Source organism: Hypanus sabinus, chromosome 20, assembly GCF_030144855.1.
Source record: "Hypanus sabinus isolate sHypSab1 chromosome 20, sHypSab1.hap1, whole genome shotgun sequence".
NCBI lineage: Eukaryota > Metazoa > Chordata > Chondrichthyes > Myliobatiformes > Dasyatidae > Hypanus > Hypanus sabinus.
Genome location: NC_082725.1, coordinates 8,235,183 through 8,252,836, shown reverse-complemented (window position 1 = coordinate 8,252,836; position 17,654 = coordinate 8,235,183). Strand labels below are relative to the sequence as shown.

Genomic DNA, 17,654 nt, shown 5'->3' with positions numbered 1-17,654 from the left:
ATCATGTAGCAGCAACTCAATGCATAAAATCATGCTGACATGGTCAAGGGGTTCAGTTGTTCAGACAAACCATCAGAATGGGGAAATGTGATTGAAGTGACTTTGACCGTGGAATGATTGTTGGTGCCAGACGGGGTGGTTTGAGTATCTCAGAAACTGCTGATCTCCTGGGATTTTCACACAACAGTCTCTGGGTCAGGGGCTCCCCACCCTTTTTAATGTCATTTACTAATACCATTAAGCAAGGAGCCTTTGGATCCCAGTTTGGGAACCCCTGCTGTAGAGTTTGCAGAGAATGGTATGAAAAACAAGAAGAAAAGAAAAACATCTGCTGAGTGGCGGTTCTGTGGGTGAAAACACCTTGTAATGGGAGCAGCCTGAGGAGAATGGTCAGACTTGCTTCAGCTGACAGAAGGGCAACAGTAACTCAAACAACCATACTTTGCAACAGTGGTGTGCAGAATAGCATCCCTGAACAAACAACATCTCGAACTCTGAAGTGGATGGGCCAGAGCAGCAGAAGACCACAATGCATTCTGCTCCCGTAACTAATAAGGTAAGCAAATATATTGAAAGAATGTGAGAGGAGAATATGTGTAGCTTTGAATCCCTTTGTGAAATACATCATTGATAAAATTGAAACATGCATGAATAATAGGATTTTCATTTGAAACTTTCATCAAAGAAGATGATTTTAACTTTGTAACAATTATATCAGGAGCACGGTGTGGTACTTAAGCACCTAACTTCATCAACAGTACAGAGAGGGGGTTCCTAACCCAAGGATCACAGATCCCTGACTAATGACTTCAGCATCCATGACATAAACAAGGTTGGGAACCCCTGGAAGTTTTGAGGAGTGAGTATCACCAATAGCCTGTCCTGCTCCAACTACATCGAAGATAAAGTCAAGAAAGCTCGTCGATACTCCTACTTCTCAGGAGGCTAACGAAACTTGGCGTATTCCCAACAACCCTTACCAACTTTTACAGATGCCCTATTGAAGTAATTTTATCTGGATGTGTAGCGGTTTGATACGGCACCTGCCTGTCACTTCAAGAAACTGTAGAGCGTTGTGGGCATAGCTCATCGTATCAAAGAAACCAAACCCCCCCACCCCCCCATGGACTCTGTTTACACTTCTCACTCCTTTGGGAAAGTAGCCAGCATAATCAAAGACCCCAGCACTCTCTCTTGTCCCCTCCCCCATCGGGCAGAAGATGCAAAAGCCTGAATGTATGTACCACCGGGCACAGGGACAGCTTCTACCCTGCTGTTATCAGACAATCAAATGGTCCGCCGGTTCATTAAAACTGACTCTTGATCTCACCATCTACCTTGTTATGAGTTTGCCTGCTCTGTACTTTCTCAGTAGCTGTCACACTTTATTCTGCATTCTGTTATTGTTTTACCTTTTTCTGCCTCAGTGCACTGTGCATCTGTAACAACAGTATGCAAGACAAGCTTTTCACCGTGTCTTGGTACATGTGATAATAATAAACCAATTCCAATTGCGTACATTAAGAAGATCTTTGCGATCAACTGAGGACAATTTGAAGCTTGTTTAAACTGATTCAATAAGGACTCTGAACAGTTGCATATCATTAACATGAATGTCATCTGCCTAAACAAAGCTTCGATCTCAGCCTTCAAAATATGACACCAGTGGAACCCTGCGTATTTGATTTGCCCAGATGATGATTATTAGAGATGATGAAATATTTTAAACAGTTTTTAAGACTTACTGTATATCATTTGGTCATGAACACATGTGCAGCCACATAAATTATATTGATTGGTATTTAGCTGTGATGCCAACTTGCCTCAGGAGCTTTAAATCGTTTCTCTTTCAGCAACAAACAACTTGCACTTAATTAACAGCCTCAACATGCTGTAGTACTTAGACAGCATTGGCAAACAACAACATTAATTCCATTACATATATGGAGATAAATGGATACTGTCTATAGGCACAATAACAAAGATAAGTTTTAAAATGCTTCGTAAAGAAGAATGAAAGGGGAGAGATGAAGAGAATGTGGAAGAAAGGCAGAGAAGGTGTGAAAGGTGATCGAGAGGCAGAGAGTGTGAGAGAGAGGGAAGGAGAAAAAGAGAAAAGGGGAGAGAGAGAGACAGACAGAGGGAGAATGAGAGAGAGTAACAGAGACAGAGAGAGACAAAGAGAGAGAGTGAGAGGGAGTGAGAGGGGAGGAGAGAGAGATTTAAGAATGGAATCTTAGAACTTCTGCTATTCTCTAAAGTTCAACTACAGGATTAACTGAAGTTCACAGAGAAGATAGGGGCATGACAGTGGAATAACCTGATCATAAGGAAGAACATTTTGCAATGGAAATTAGAGTAAGAAATAGTAAAACAAGAGAACCCATTAAATATTTTCATATAAGGATAACCAGCTGAGGTGTTAGGCCTTGCTCGTTAGTTTCATTCTTGCAAATGAGATTAACGTAGGAGAAAGCTGCAAAGTACTTTAGTTCTGCCAGCAAAGGAAAGGTACTTTTTCAAGATTTGCCTCCATCGTCTTGTTTCCTTCTCTCAGTTACCCATGTAGAGTACCCATGTAGGCCCGACAAACGGGCCGCAACTAAATTCTCATCAGCTACATTAGGATGAACGAGAAGGCACAGAAGATAGAGAAGATTGACTGGAATGGTTCAAGGGATGAGGGATTTATCAATAATTTTTTCAATGAAACCACTGCAGGCTCCCAGATATTTACCAGATAAGCAGTGATGGGCAGAATAGCCTAACACTGCCCCTAAGCCCTCCGGTCTTATGAAAATGAATGTGCAACTCAGTGGTTTTCTCAGTTATGAAATGCAGAAATTGCTTTCAGTGGATATTAGTCAAGTCAAGTCACTTTTTATTGTCATTTCGACCATAACTGCTGGTACAGTACACAGTAAAAATGAGAGAATGTTTTTCAGGACCATGGTGCTACATGAAACAGTACAAGAACTACACTGAACTACGTAAAAAAAAAACCAGAAAAAAAAACTACATTAGACTACAGACCTACACAGGACTGCATAAAGTGCACAAAACAGTGCAGGCATTACAATAAATAATAAACAAGACAATAGGGCAGTAAGTTGGTGTCAGTCCAGACTCTGGGTTTTGAGGAGTCTGATAGCCTGGGGGAAGAAAATGTTACATAGTCTGGTCGTGAGAGCCCAAATGCTTCGGTGCCTTTTCCCAGATGGCAGGAGGGAGAAGAGTTTGTATGAGGGGTGTGTGTGGTCTTTCATAACGCTGTTTGCTTTGCAGATGCAGTGTGTAGTGTAAATGTCTGTAATAGCGGGAAGAGAGACCCGCCATAAATATACAGTGGACAGTACATACTAGAGTACTTTCTAGAAGGGAGCTTTCAGAAAAGGTAGTTTGTAAGTATTGTCCCCAATGATTTTTCCTGCCTGTTTTTTTAGTCCTGGACACATACAAGTCCTGTTGTGATGTTAAACTGCAGCCGTTGACCTTTTCTGCTGACCTGACAGCCACTGTAGTTTTCGTACATTGTGAGACGATGCTGCACCAGACCAGACAGTAATGGCTGATGTGGGTTGGATGCTCTCTATGATGACAGTGTAGAAATTAGCAGCTTCTTCACAAATTTGGTGTAGTGCAGGATCAGCTAAATTTCCTTATTTTTGTATTTATCATTATTAACAATCCCTTTGCCAGTCCATGGAAGAGAAACATACCAAACGGTACCTTATATCTCTCACAGTGACTCACCTCTCCTTCTCTGGGCCACGGCCTTCCATTTTGTGTGTACTTGCTCTGATTCTGCCTTTTCTTCTGCCCTCCGTCTGCAAACTTGCACAGCAAAGGCTCACCGGGGGCTGCAAAGGCAAACCGCCAAGGCCACATTAATAACAGCAAAGTGATTATATCAGCAGAAGTACATTTTTTCATGTTGTTGAATGCTTTTGAAGTTCAGCTTGTTAAAACAGATACCAGAGGTCCCTTCACATTCGATGCCAACAGCTATACAAACCATGCAAACTTCAAAACACATTATTTTATACTGGTGTCTGACAAATTCCTACAAATGTTAGAAAAAAGATAAAGTATTCCACAAGGCAGATGAGAGTTAACCACCTGCATTTTGGTGTAAACTTTTTATCTGGTCTTGCAGATGTATGATATAAAAATGCCAAACGACTTTGAACAACGCTGCTTCCCCAAGATGGTTTGTTGAATTGTTTTTACAACTGGAATAACCTTAGAAGAAGTCTATTTTCAGCCTAGTGGAGGAGGCCAGTTAATTCTTCCTTTACTGCTACATATTCTGAATCCTGTTACCACAAGATTCAAGATTGTTTAATGTCATTTCCAGTACACAAGTGTAAAGGAGAATGAAATAATTGCTTCTCCGGATCTAATGCACTATATAAAAAATACACAATAGTTCAAGTTGAAAGTTATTGTTATCTGACTGAACATATAGAGAACTAAATGAAAATGTTTCTCTGGCCCACGGTACACCCACAAAATATAATTCACAGACAGCACATACAGCAAAATATTACCACAACTATGTTAATAAACTAGAAATCAAAGATTAAAAAAATAATAAAATAATCACACTTTTGTAAAGTAGGTTCACATTCCCAAATTTGGTGAATAAATGCCTTTTGAAATTTCCTCATGTTCAGTGTTAACCTAAAACCGAATATCAGAATAACTAATACTTGCAGACACAAACTTATGATCATGGTGAGATGAAAACCATTGTGCTTGGCAATAAAAATACGCTCACGTATGGTGTTGGGAAGCCCGGAGGAAATGATGAGGGGAAAACTCTCCAGAAGGTCAGAGGGGTTCCTCAAAGGACCGTGAAGGAGATCCTTCAAGGACTGCTTCAATGACAAGCTTTCCTCTGTCATTAGTGGGGATGGCACTGAGAAATTGTCTTTCTCTTAGGTCATAGGGAGATACAGGGAAGCATGGTCATGTGGTGGTTAGCGCGACGCTATTACAGCAGCAGTGATCTCCAATTGACATTCAATTCACACCGCAGTCAGTAAAAAATTTGTACATTCTCTCTGTCACTGGGTTTCATCTGGGTGCTCTGGTTCCCTCCCACATTCCAAAAGCGCATGGTTAGGGTTAGGGTTAGTAAGTTGTGGGCATAATATACTAATGCCAGAAGCAGGGTGACACGAGCTGCCCAGCGCAATCCTCTGATTGATCCTCTGAAAAACTGTGCATTTCACTGTATGTTTCAAGGTTTCAATTTACAAGTGGAAAATAAAGCTAATCTTTATCTTTTCTGAAGAACTTCATTGAGCCCTGATGGGAAACCTACGAAGGAGTCAGGAGAGACACTTTTTAAGTATAGGTTAGGGAAAAATCTTTCAGCATGCTGGATGCAAACCATTGATTGAGTTCCACAAGAAGAGCTTAAATTTAATACTTCTGGCAGATACATTAAAGAGTATTGGGCCAATAATTTTTCTGGAGAACAACCAATAGAATGTACAAACAGAAATTATGCACGCATTGAGGAGTCGCTTGCTGTGATCTTCGAAGCGGAGAGGATTCACCAAAGCCCATTGTTAAATCCTGGACATTCTCAATGATCACAAACCACTTGAGATTATTACTGTCGATACCATGAGACACAGAAGCAGAATAAGGCCATTTGGCACATCGATTCTGCTCCACCACCTATAAAGTGGATTACATTTGCCAATATTCAAAATGAACACCTTTCCTGCATCTTTGCTTGCTTTCAGAAACATTCTTTTAAAATAATGTCAGGAACTTCGCTGTCAGAACCCATCAGTCTGTGAGACCATAAAACACAGGAGCAGAATTAGACCATTCAGCCCATCAAGTCTGCTCCACCGTTCCATTATGGTTGATTTATTATCCCTCTTAACCCCTTTCTCCTCGTGACCTTTGATGTCCTGACTAACCAAGAACCAATGAACCTTCACTTTATATATACCCAATGATTTTGCCTCCACAGCCATCTGGGGCAAAGGATTCCGTAGATTCACCACCCTCTAGCTGTAGAAAATTCTCCTAATTTCTTTTCTGAAGGGATGTCCTCCATTCTGAGGGTGTGCCCTCAGGTCCTAGTCTCTTCCACGATCGGAAACATGCTCTCCATGCCCACTCTATGTAGGCCTTTCAATATTCAGTAGGCACTCTGCAATCACCAAATAAAAACTCGTGGAGAATGTTTAGTAAGGATGCAGGTGTACAGTATAAAGATTTATTGGTCTCCAGGCAAAAGCGTGCATACTGTCGACACGTTTAGTTGAGCCTATCTCAAGGACACAAGAGACGCTGAGAATACTGACATTGAGAAAATCAATGCTGCAAGGCAGAATCTATTCTCCAAAACACTGACACAGAAGATGGAGTAGTCCATCATTTTAGATTCCGCAATGCCTGAAGCAAACGATTCAGGCAGAAAGAAAGAGATGTTGTGAGAAGCTAAAACCTTTTATGGTTTCCCCACCCTTTCATCACTTGAACAATACAACACTTGTGTGGAACGTGAAATGATACAACATTTTCATGAGGGGGGATGTCAACGTAGTGAAGCTGCCCTGGCTGGGGTGTCTGAACATGGAACATAGAACATTACTGCACAGTACAGTACAGGCCCTTTGCCCATGATATTGTGTTGACCTTTTAACCTACTCTAAGATCAATATAACCCTTCCTTCCTACATGCTTTCTTCTCTCTACTCCATCAGGAAGAAGGTACTGGAGCCTCGGGACCCACACCACCAGGATCAGGAACAGTAATTACCCCTCAACCATTAGGCTCTTGAACCAAAAGCGATAACTTCACTCAACTTCACTTGCCCCGTCATTGCAGTGCTCTCACAACCAATGGACTCACTTTCACAAACTCTTCATCTTGATATTTATTGTTTGTTTATTTATTATTATTTCTTTCTTTTTGATTTTGCACAGTTTTTTGTCTCCTGCACACTGGCTGAATGCCCAAATAGCATAGTCTTTCATTGATTCTATTTATTATTCTATAGATTTATTGAGTATGCCCACAGGATAATTAATCTCAGGGTTGTGTATAATGACAAGTGTATACTTTGACAATAAATTTACTTTGAACTTTCAACTTTTATTTTTAAGCCGATCACTCCTACTGGGGCAAAAGTCACCAACATCAGCTCACCAGAGTCCTCTGTCCTGGGCCAGTCTTTCACATCGTCCCCATGAGTAGCCCATCTTCAAAGATCCTCCTGTTCCCAAGGATGATGTCCTTGGAGCCCCTGTAGGCTTTTCTGTAGCCCTGTGTTTTTACAGGATGGGGTTGCTCGCACCACTGCCAAACCTTCCTCCTTTCTCAGCCAGGCTTGGGACCAGCCATCGTCGACCACTTTTGTATCCTTCAACTGCATATTCTAAGTCTCAAATGTCCCTCATATATCTGCCTCCATCACTACCCCTAGCAGGGCATTCCACACACCCAGCACTGTGTAAAAAACTCATCTCTGACATCTCCCTCTACTTTCCTCCAATCATCTTAAAATTATGCCTCATTATATTAGCCATTTCTGCCCTGAGAAAAAGTCCCTGGCTGTCTACTCTATCTATGCCTCTTATCATCTTGTACATCTCTATCAAGTCACCTCTCATCCACCTTCACTCCAAAGAGAAAAGCCCCCAGTCATTCTGCGTATCAATGTCTGGAACCAGGTAGCTCAATCTCAGAATGATAGCCAAGTCAGTCAAGTGTGACTACAGAAGATATTATTTTACTTAGAATTTACAATTTTTTACCTTAAGACGATTGTGGAGACTCATTCACAAAACATAGTCAGGTGAGAGATGAACAGATTATTAGATATGAAGGACATCAAGCGACCTGATTTGAGTGCAAGAAAGTTGCACTAAGGTTGAAGTTCAGCTGTGAACATGCCAAATGATGGAACAGACATACAGGGTTAATTGGCCCACTCCTTGCTTCCTTAGGTCCTCATGTAAATGCTGATCAGGGCACTCAAGCTGACCTGAAGCTCAGAGGCGTAAGAGCATTGCCCCCAATTTATGAAGAAGCGCCATGTGCTCACTCCTGACATCTAGAGCTGGGTGACTACTGCCTTTGCAGAGCAAGAGAAAGGATCTCAAGGCCAGCGATGATCAGAGATAACATGTGGAAATACAAGTCACGTGGATCTCTAGAAAGGAACCAATTAACTCTCTTCAGGTCCCAAAAAGACCCCAGACACACTTGTGCCAGGCACAATTTTCCTGAAAGATCTCTCGCATTAAACGTTAACATCTGTTTCACCGACCAATAGCTGGCGCCTGACCTGCTGCTTCCAGCGCTTTATGTTTTCAGTTTAGATTTCCGGCATCTGCCGTTTTTGCTGCTTTTCAGTAATTAAGCCTTGGTTGTTCTGGACAGGGCAACAAACACAAAATGTAGGTCAAGGCAGCAAAAGTCCATAAGATATAGGAGCAGAAGTAGTCCATTTGACCCAACAAATCTGCTCCACCATTTCATCATTTCATTTTCACTCTCAGCCCCAATCTCCAGCCTTCTCCCTGGATTCTTTCATGCCCTGACCAATCGAGAATCTATCAATTTCTGCCTTAAACATACCCATGACTTGGCTTCCACAGCTGCCTGTTATAAAGAATTCAAAGATTCCCCACTTTACAGAAAGGAATAAGCAGTCAATATTTCACACTGAGACCCTTCATCAGGATTGCTCTCTATAGATGCTGTCTGTCCTGCTGACCTCCTTCAGCATTTTGCTTGTGTTACTCTGGTTTCATAGCATCTGCAGAATCTCTTGGGTTTATGTTCTGGACAGGCTCACAGCACTAAATGAACAAAAAGAAGGCAACAGCAACGGAGAAGACAAAACCTTTCCAGTAATATATGTCCAAGGCTTTAGGCCCTAATGATAGACCTCAGATACAACTGTAGGTCTATAAACTCCCCCAATTTTTGAAGAGGACAGTATGAAAAGTGACCTTCACGTTCTATGAGGGTTTTGCCAAGATAAAAAAATGGCTGTACCAAGGTTACTTCCTTAAGTAATGTGATAAACTATGTTCTATATTGCAACATGGATTAGAACCAATGAGAATCACTGAATGTTCAATGTGTAGCAATACACCATTCAGCCTATCTCATCTATGCCAGCTCTAAAAACTGTGCATGATAATTCCAATTGCTCACATTAAGCCCATATCCCTCTGCTCATTTACTTATCCAAGCACCTGTCCAAACACCTTTTTATCTGCCTCAACCACTTCTGGCTGCTCGTTCCATAGGACCATCACCTTCTGTGTGAAATATTTTCCTCTCACACCTTCCTTAATTTGTTTCCCTTTTACCTCAAACCCCAAAGGTTCATTTATAATCGAAGTACGTAAGCTGTATACAACTTTGAGATTTGTCTTCTCCAGATAGCCACGAAACAATGAAAAGCATGGAAGTTGTTTAAAGAAAAACATCGGCCGTGCCCAGCTGCACAAAAAAAAAATCTCACAAACGGCTCCACAAATAACCCTGCCAGGTGGAAACAAAATCATGCAAATTGCAACAAGAACAGCAAAGCCCCTAATTCCAACCCCGCCCTTGCACAAAAGATAACAAATCTCAACAAGCAGAAAAACGAAAGAATGGACAACAACACAGAATGTAAAAACCATTGAACTGAAAGAGACCAATTTGAACTACAGTCCACAGTCTATAAATCAATAAATTGTAGAGCATTGGTAACATCCTTCGACAGTGTCAAGGGAGAGAAAAGCACTCAAATCGAAAGGCCTTCCCTTGGGAGCAGAGAGCAATAGGGCATCACACACTGACGCTTTATCTGGCAGTGACGAGAGATCCATCACAGCAAAGAGCAGGAAGCAGGAAGCAGGTAGCCAGTGCACTCAACTTAATGTTTCAATCTTCCTCTATGCTTTAATTGGTGAGAAATAGAGTCGAACATGGGCTCACACCCCATCTCTAAGCTTCTTCACCTCAAGGTCACACACCTCCTGGAATTTTCTCAGAGACGGTAAAGTATCACTCAATCAATCTCCAAACTTTAAATCGCAGGCTCCAATTGCTCCAGAAACACAGTAAAGATAACAAGACTCAGGAGAAGTGAAATAAACAGTTCTGTGGACTATCTGCAAGACGCTGCTTTAGGAAGAGTTGTTTGCTGGCTCTATCTTGACCGCCCTATGCCCTCACTCCAAGAAAGAAGACTTTGAAGGGTCTCCTTTAAAGATCTTTCATGAGTTGTGATGATGAGTTTCAACCCAAAATATCCACTTTTTATTCCCCTTCAAGCGGTGGGGGGAAGAGGGGAAAAGGCTTCAAGTACAGAAACAGAGAGAAGAAGTTGGAAATAAAAGAGATTATGCAGCTGTTGGATATTCTGAGGTACACACAAAAAGTAAAGTGCTGGAAGAAAACAGACTGGGGAACATCTACGGAGTCCTTGCCTATCAGATGACTTCTTCTTCACTGCTTTGCCTCTTCAACCTATCGCCACCCAGCTTCTTACTTTATCAGCCCCTCCTCCACCCAATCACCTTCTCCCTCACCTTTCACCTGCCAGCCTATGCTCCCTCTCATTCCCCACCCCTGCCTCCTACAACGCCTCACCAACTTAGAATTCTGGCTTCCGCTTTCTTCCTTTGCAGTCAAGCTATAGGATCTTTGCTCGAAACATTGACTTTTTGTTTCCATCCCCCCCCCCACCCCACAAATGCTGCCTGACCTGCTGTTCCCAATATTTTGTGTGTGTTACTCTGGATTTCCTGCATCTGCAGAATCTATCATGCTTAAGACTTTCTCTGCCCTTCACAATATTAAAGACCTCCATAATTAGATTAGATTAGCTTCATTTGTCACATGTACATAGAACCATACAGTGAAATGCATCACTGAGTCCAGGATGTGCTGGGGGCAGCCCACAAGTGTCACCACACTTCCAGTGCCAGTGTAGCATGCCCACAACTCACTAACCCTGATCCATATACCTTTGGAATGTGGGAGGGAACTGAAGAACCTGGAGGAAACCCATGTGGTAATTGTGAGAACATACAAACTCCTTACAGAAAGTGGCTGTAATCGAACCCTGATTTTCCAGCTGGTACTGCAAAGTGTTGAACTAACCACCGTTGTCCCTTTCGGCTAACCCGCTTGATGAATGGTACATGCAGCATTATCACAAAACAGCCCCTAAGGCACCAATTAATATTCAGGAAATTTTCCAGTTTTGAAAATTCCAGGACAACGTATACATTTATTGGATTTCTTTCCCAACATTCTGATGTCCTTAAGGCAAAGCTATGAAGCATCACAATACAATTACAGTACAGCCAGCCAAAGATACTAATAACATTAGATAACACCAACCAAAGAGTCAAGATTATATAAACATAAAGGTTTCTGCATTATACATCCTGCATAAATGTCACTATATGCAACCCTGAGATTAATTTTTGTGGGCATGCTCAATAAATCCATAGAATAATAACCATAACAAAATCAATGAAAGAACGCTCCAACTTGGGTGTTCAACCAGTTTGCTAAAGACAACACAAAAAGAGAGGAATAAATATCAAGAACAAGAAATGAAGAGAACCTGAAAGTGAGTCTGGGTGTGGGAACAGTTCAATGAAGTTGAGGGACGTTATTCCCTTTGGTTCAAGAAGCTGATGGTTGAGCGGTAATAATTGTTCCTGAACCTGTTGGTGTGAGTCCTGAGACTCCAGTACCTTTTTCCTGATTAGAGCAGGGAGAGGAGAGCATGACCCGGGTGCCAGGGTTCTCTGATGATGGAGTACATTTTTCTTTAATCATTGTTTGAATGCATTTTGCTCAGCAGTCAACCAACTGTACAACCCCTTAAATGAGAGCAACCATTCTTTGCCGTGTCTATGGTAGGAATTTTGCAATTATGCAGAATCAGAATCAGAATATCTGTAGTTATCTGGTGGAGTCTTTGGTAACATATCAAATCTCTTCAAGCTCATAATTAAATATAATTGTTTGCGTGCCTTCTTTGTTACTGCATCAATACTTTGGGTCCAAGATAGATCTTCAGAGATCTTGACACCCAGGAACTTGAAACTCCTCATCCATCGATAAAGACAGGTCTGTGTTCCCTCAGCTTCCCCTTCCTGAAGTTCACAATCAATACCCTGGTCTTAATGATGTGAATGCAAGGTTGTTGTTGCAACACATTTCAGAATCAGAATTACAATCAGGTTTACTATCACTAGCATATGTTGTGAAATCTGTTGTTTTGCAACAACAGTATATTGCAATACTTAATAAAATGATAAATTACAATAAGTATACATAAAAAAGGAAAATTAAAATCAAATAAGTAATGCAAAAAGGGAAAAATACTGCAGTAGTGTTCATGGGTTCATTGTGATAGAGTCATAAAAAATACTGCCTAGTCCATCGACCTGCACCCAGATCACAGCCATCCATACCCCTACTAACCATAGACCTATCCAAATGTTGAAATCGAGCTCACATGCACCACTTGTGCTGGCAGCTCCTTCCACACTCTAAGAACCCTCAGAGTGAAGAAGTCTCCCCTGATGTTCCCCTTAAGCATTTAACTTTTTACCCTTAATTAATTACCTCTAGTTGTAGTCCCACCCAACATCAGTGGAAAAAGCCTGCGCTCATTTACCCTAACTAGACCCCTCAATATTTTGTATCAAATCTCCCGTCAATCTTCTACATTCAGAAATCTGAAGGAAGAGGGGAAGAAGCTGTTCCTGAAACATTATGTGTATGTTTTCAGGCTCCTGTATCTCCTTTTTGATGAGAAGAGGGCAGATCCTTAATGATGATGCCAACTTTTTGAGGTATTGTCTTCTGAAGATTTCCTGGATGCTGAGGAGGCTAGTGCCCATGGATCTGGCTGAGCTTTCAACTTACAGCTGCTGCTTTTCCGATTCTGTGCGGTGGCCCCTCAATACCAGACTGTGATGCAGCCAGTTAGAATGCTCCACAGGTCCACCTGCAGACATTTGCAAATGTCTTTGGTGAGATCATAATTCTACTCAAATCATATATTTAGATAAATTACTTAGTTTTAAAGACTCTAAATTAAGAGAGAGCTGTTACAGAAACATAGTACTTACTGTACAGTATATAACTTTGTCGAGCATCTCTGCTCCATCCATCAAAGCAGAACTTCCTGGTGGCCAAACATTTTAATTCCAATTCCCATCCCAATTTCAATATGTTGGTCCACGGCCTCCTTCTGTGTCACAATTAGGCAATCCTCAGGGTGGAGGAACAACACCTTATATTCTATCTGGGTAACCTCCAACCAGTTGGCAAGAATATAGATTTCTCCTTCCGGTAAAAGAAATTCCCTCCCCCTCTCCTCAGCTTCTATTCCCCACTCTGGCCTCCTAACTCTTCTTACTTGCCTATCACTTCCTCTTGGGTCCCCTCCTCCTTCCCCTTCTCTAATGGTCCACTATCCTCTCCTATCTGATTTCTTCTGCAGCCTATCACCTTTCCCACCCACATAACTTCACTTGTCACCTTCTAGCTATTTTCATTTCCACCCCCCCCCCATCTTTTTATCCCAATGTCTTTCCTCTCTCTTTCCAATCCTGAGGAAGGGTTTCGGCCTGAAACATTGACAGCTTATTCATTTCCATAGATGCAGGAAACTTTGAATTCCCGGCATGTAAATGCAATTTTAAAGAAAGCATGGTGGCACCTCCACTTCCTTCAGAGTCTGCGGAGACTTGGCATGACATCTACAACTTTGACAGATTTCTATGGATGTGTAGTGGAGAGTGAATTGAATGCTACATCACAGCTTGTTATGAGAATACCAATGCCTTTGAATCGAATATCCTACAGGAAGTGGACGGCCCAGTACATAATGGGTAAAGGCCTCCCAACCATTGAACATATCTCATGAAATGCTGTTGTAGGAAAGCAACATCCATCATCAGAGATCCCTACAACTCAAGGCCATGCTCTCTTCTCGCTGCTGCCATCAGGGAAAAGGTACAAGAGCCTCAGGCCTCTTGCCACCAGGTTCAAGCACAATTACTACACCTCAACCATCAGGCTCTTGAATTGAAGGGGATAACTATACTCATTTGCCCATCAACCAATGATCTCACTTTAAGGACTTTTTAATCTCATTATTTTACGTTCTCATTATTTAATGCTATTTATTTGTATTCATATTTACACAGTTTGTTGTCTTCTACACTTTGGTTGATCGTTCCTTGATCCTGTCATAGTTATTATTTTATAGATTTACTGAATATGCCTACAGGAAAATGAATCTCAGGATTGTATATGACGACACACAGTACACTGTATGTACTTCAATAATAAAATTTACTTTGACTTTGACTCTGCCTGACCTGCTGAGTTCCTCCAGCATTTTGTGTATATTGCTTTGGATTTCCAGCATCTGCAGAATTTCTTGTGTTCAACATTGCCAAGGTTGAATGGATAGGAACTTTGGATATCATAGTTAATTTAAGGCTAATACAGTTTAAACTTAAGGTAATAAGGCACAGAATATTCATGCCCCTTCCTTTAACATTGCTGAAGAAGAGTCTGGGCCAGAAAAGTCGACTGTTTGTTCTTTTCCGTAGAAGCTGTCTGATCTGCTGAGTCCACTCAGCATTTTGTGTGTGTTTCTTTGGATTTCCAGTGTCTGCAGAACCTCTCATGTTTATAATTTCCAATGTTTTCTCTCAACCTCTTGCTGCTGACAGAAGATTACTCTAAGTGGCAAGGAGGACAGAGGAAAATAACTCCATTGCCTGATTTATTCCTGCTAGCTGCATCTCGGAGGGATTCCTTATAAAGCTAACGGATTGAGAGTGCATCAGGAGGATTACGTTCCAAGGTCTGATTTATTCGTGCACTTAAAGGACCTTTTTGTTCTCCACTATAAATTCAGATTTAAAATTGAACAGAACTCTGCGCTCAGCAGCATTGTGAATCCGTGCCAGCATGCAGAGAAAGGTTCGCCCAAGACCCTTCACAGTTATGCAGAGTTGAAACTGTACTTTGAATGGTCTGGATGTGGGGCATTTTTCCCTGCTCTGAGCAATGGTTGCAGATATTAACATAGATTAGGAGGAAAAAGATTTTCTTCCCAACCACTCCTGATAGGCAGAGTCACAAGCCAGATGAATGCACTGTGCCCGCAATCTTCTAATGAGTATTACAGATAGACATGGCACGCTGCCAGTTGCACATTCAACTTGTTTGAAGGTGATGTTTTCCAATGTGCAGTGCAGCTGAAAGTAAAGCCTTTTAAAATAAAATATCTGTTGTTTTTGGAGCTACAGAAAACAGAAAAATGGTAACTGGAGATTGCTTGGCCATTCCATAAAATTGCGGATCACCCTAAAATTTCAAAGAAAATTTTATCATCAAGATTACCATCCAAGATTAGTTTTCTTGCAGGCTGTCAGAGTAGAACAAAAGTTACAATAGAATGTTCTGTGTTTTTCACTTTTTTTGGCTGTTTGTGTGATTTGGGGGGAGGTTTATTGTTTTTATTTGAACAGGTTCCATGGTTTTCTTTGTTTCATGGCTGTCTGTGGGAAGATGAAGCTCAGGGTTGTATACTGTATACGTACTTTGATAATAAATGTAATAATAATGATAATAAATGCACTTTGATATTTTGGAAAACAATTAAAAACTACACACCAAGACAGAGAAACGCAGAATATACAAATAAATAAATAGTACTTAGCATAATACCTTAATCGCAATCTCCCCTCCCCCATATCCATTGATACATATTTCTGCCTGGCAATCTGCCTATATTCTTCTTAACTATATTCAGTAAATTGGCCTCTACAGCCTACTGTGATAGAGACATTCACCATATGTTGGGTGAAGATATTTCTCTGGTACTCAGTGCTAAAGAGGCTTTCTCTTCAAGTTCAAGTTTAATTGTCATTTAACCATACATGAATACAGCCAAAACAGAAAAAGCGTTCCTCCGGAGCCAATAAAACACAGTACCACAGTCCTATACAACACATATAAAACAGCAGCAAGCATGCAGTCACACAAAATTAGTATAATCTTGCTCAAGTCCCCGAGTGTTATGTCCTGTAGATTGATGGTGCATGGATGTTGTTGGCAAGAAGAAGCCAGTAATAGTCAGATTATCATGTGCTATTACAACCAAACGCAATCCAGCTCGTCTTCCACTGAGCCCCTCGGTCTGCATCCGTCAGCCAAGATAATCATCCTCCCTGAACCAGATCTGATTTGAACTGACAGAACTGTAAATATTTTAGTGAAACCTTCTAACATCATTTAAACTGCAGCACAAGTAGAGTCCGTGATGGTACTAAGACTTTTGCACACTACTGCATTTGCCAACGGGGAGCAGGGAACGAATCTGAATCTCTGGCGAGAGCAAAGGATGTTGGGAATGGTGAGGGCAGAACACTGCAGGAGGGGTGTGGGGCAGGAGGCAAAGGTGGAGTGCCGGGGTGGGAGGTGACGTGGGTGCAGGCACACCCAGCCCTGAGACACCTGACAAGTTCACTTGATTGCAAACAATTGGTTTATTGTCTCTCTGGTGCTTCCTGCTTTCTCCCCTCTCCCTTCTCCTTTTCTCAACCGTGATTCCCCTCTCCCTGTCCCCTTCCCACTCTCAGTCCCCAATAGAGACCCGTATCAGAATTGGGTTCATCATCACTCACAAATGTCATGAAATTTGTTTTTTCTCCCACAGTGTAATACATACAGTGTAATACATAGGATTACTACAGCACTCTGCCAAAGTTTTAGGCACCCTAGCTATATATCTGTGCCTAAGACTTTTGCACAGTATTGTATGTACAGAGGGTGACAGGGTAGTGGGGTGATTTGCAAAATGCTTTACAGAGTGCCTAATATAAGATCGGAGTTCAAGTTTCGCCATTCTCTATAAGGAGTTTCGATATTCTCCCCGTTATCGATAGGATAAACCATGACATTGTTTTCTGTACCAATAATTAAGGCATAATTGAAGGGATCAATGGAAGAACTGTGGATCACTTGAACATTGAACATAGACCACAGAAGAGTACAGTGGACTACAGGCCTTTCAGCCCACAATGTTGTGCTGGCATTTCAACCTACTCCAAGATTAATCTAACCCTTCCTCCAATTAGCCCTCATCATCTATGTTCCTATCCAAAAGTTTCTTAAACATCCTTAATGTATCTGCCTCCATCACCCCTGGCAGTGTGTGTACCATGTAGCCAAAGCTCTATGTAAAAAAACTACCTATGACGTACTCCTTATACTTAACCCAATTCACCTTAAACTTAAGCCCCCTTGAATTAGTCGTTTCAGCTCTGAGAAAAAGTCTCTAACAGTCCACTCTGTGTCTCTTTTCATCTTTTACACCCCTATCATGTCACCTCTCAGCCTCCAGTCCAGCAAGAAAAGCCTGAAGTTGCTCAACCTATCCTCATAACTCATGCTCCCTAATCCACGCAGCAGCCTGGTAAATCTCCTCTCACCTTCTCTAAAGTTTCCACATCCTTCGTATAATGAAGTGACCAGAACAGTATTCCAAGCCTGATGTATCCAGGGTTTTATAGAGCTGCAACATTACTTCACGGCACTTATGAAAGCCAACATACTATACGCC

General features: G+C 41.5%; 1 protein-coding gene across 7 annotated transcripts in view; it reads right to left on the bottom strand.

Moving 5' to 3' along the window:
• The window catches only part of rbms3 (RNA binding motif, single stranded interacting protein), a 1,202,299-nt gene that overhangs the window by 103,935 nt on the left and 1,080,710 nt on the right, over positions 1-17,654 (bottom strand). For all 7 annotated transcript variants that reach the window (XM_059945024.1, XM_059945027.1, XM_059945025.1 and 4 more), the window contains one exon: positions 3,754-3,860. In XM_059945024.1, coding sequence (XP_059801007.1) covers positions 3,754-3,860 — 107 coding nt within the window. The remainder of the gene's footprint in view (positions 1-3,753; positions 3,861-17,654) is intronic.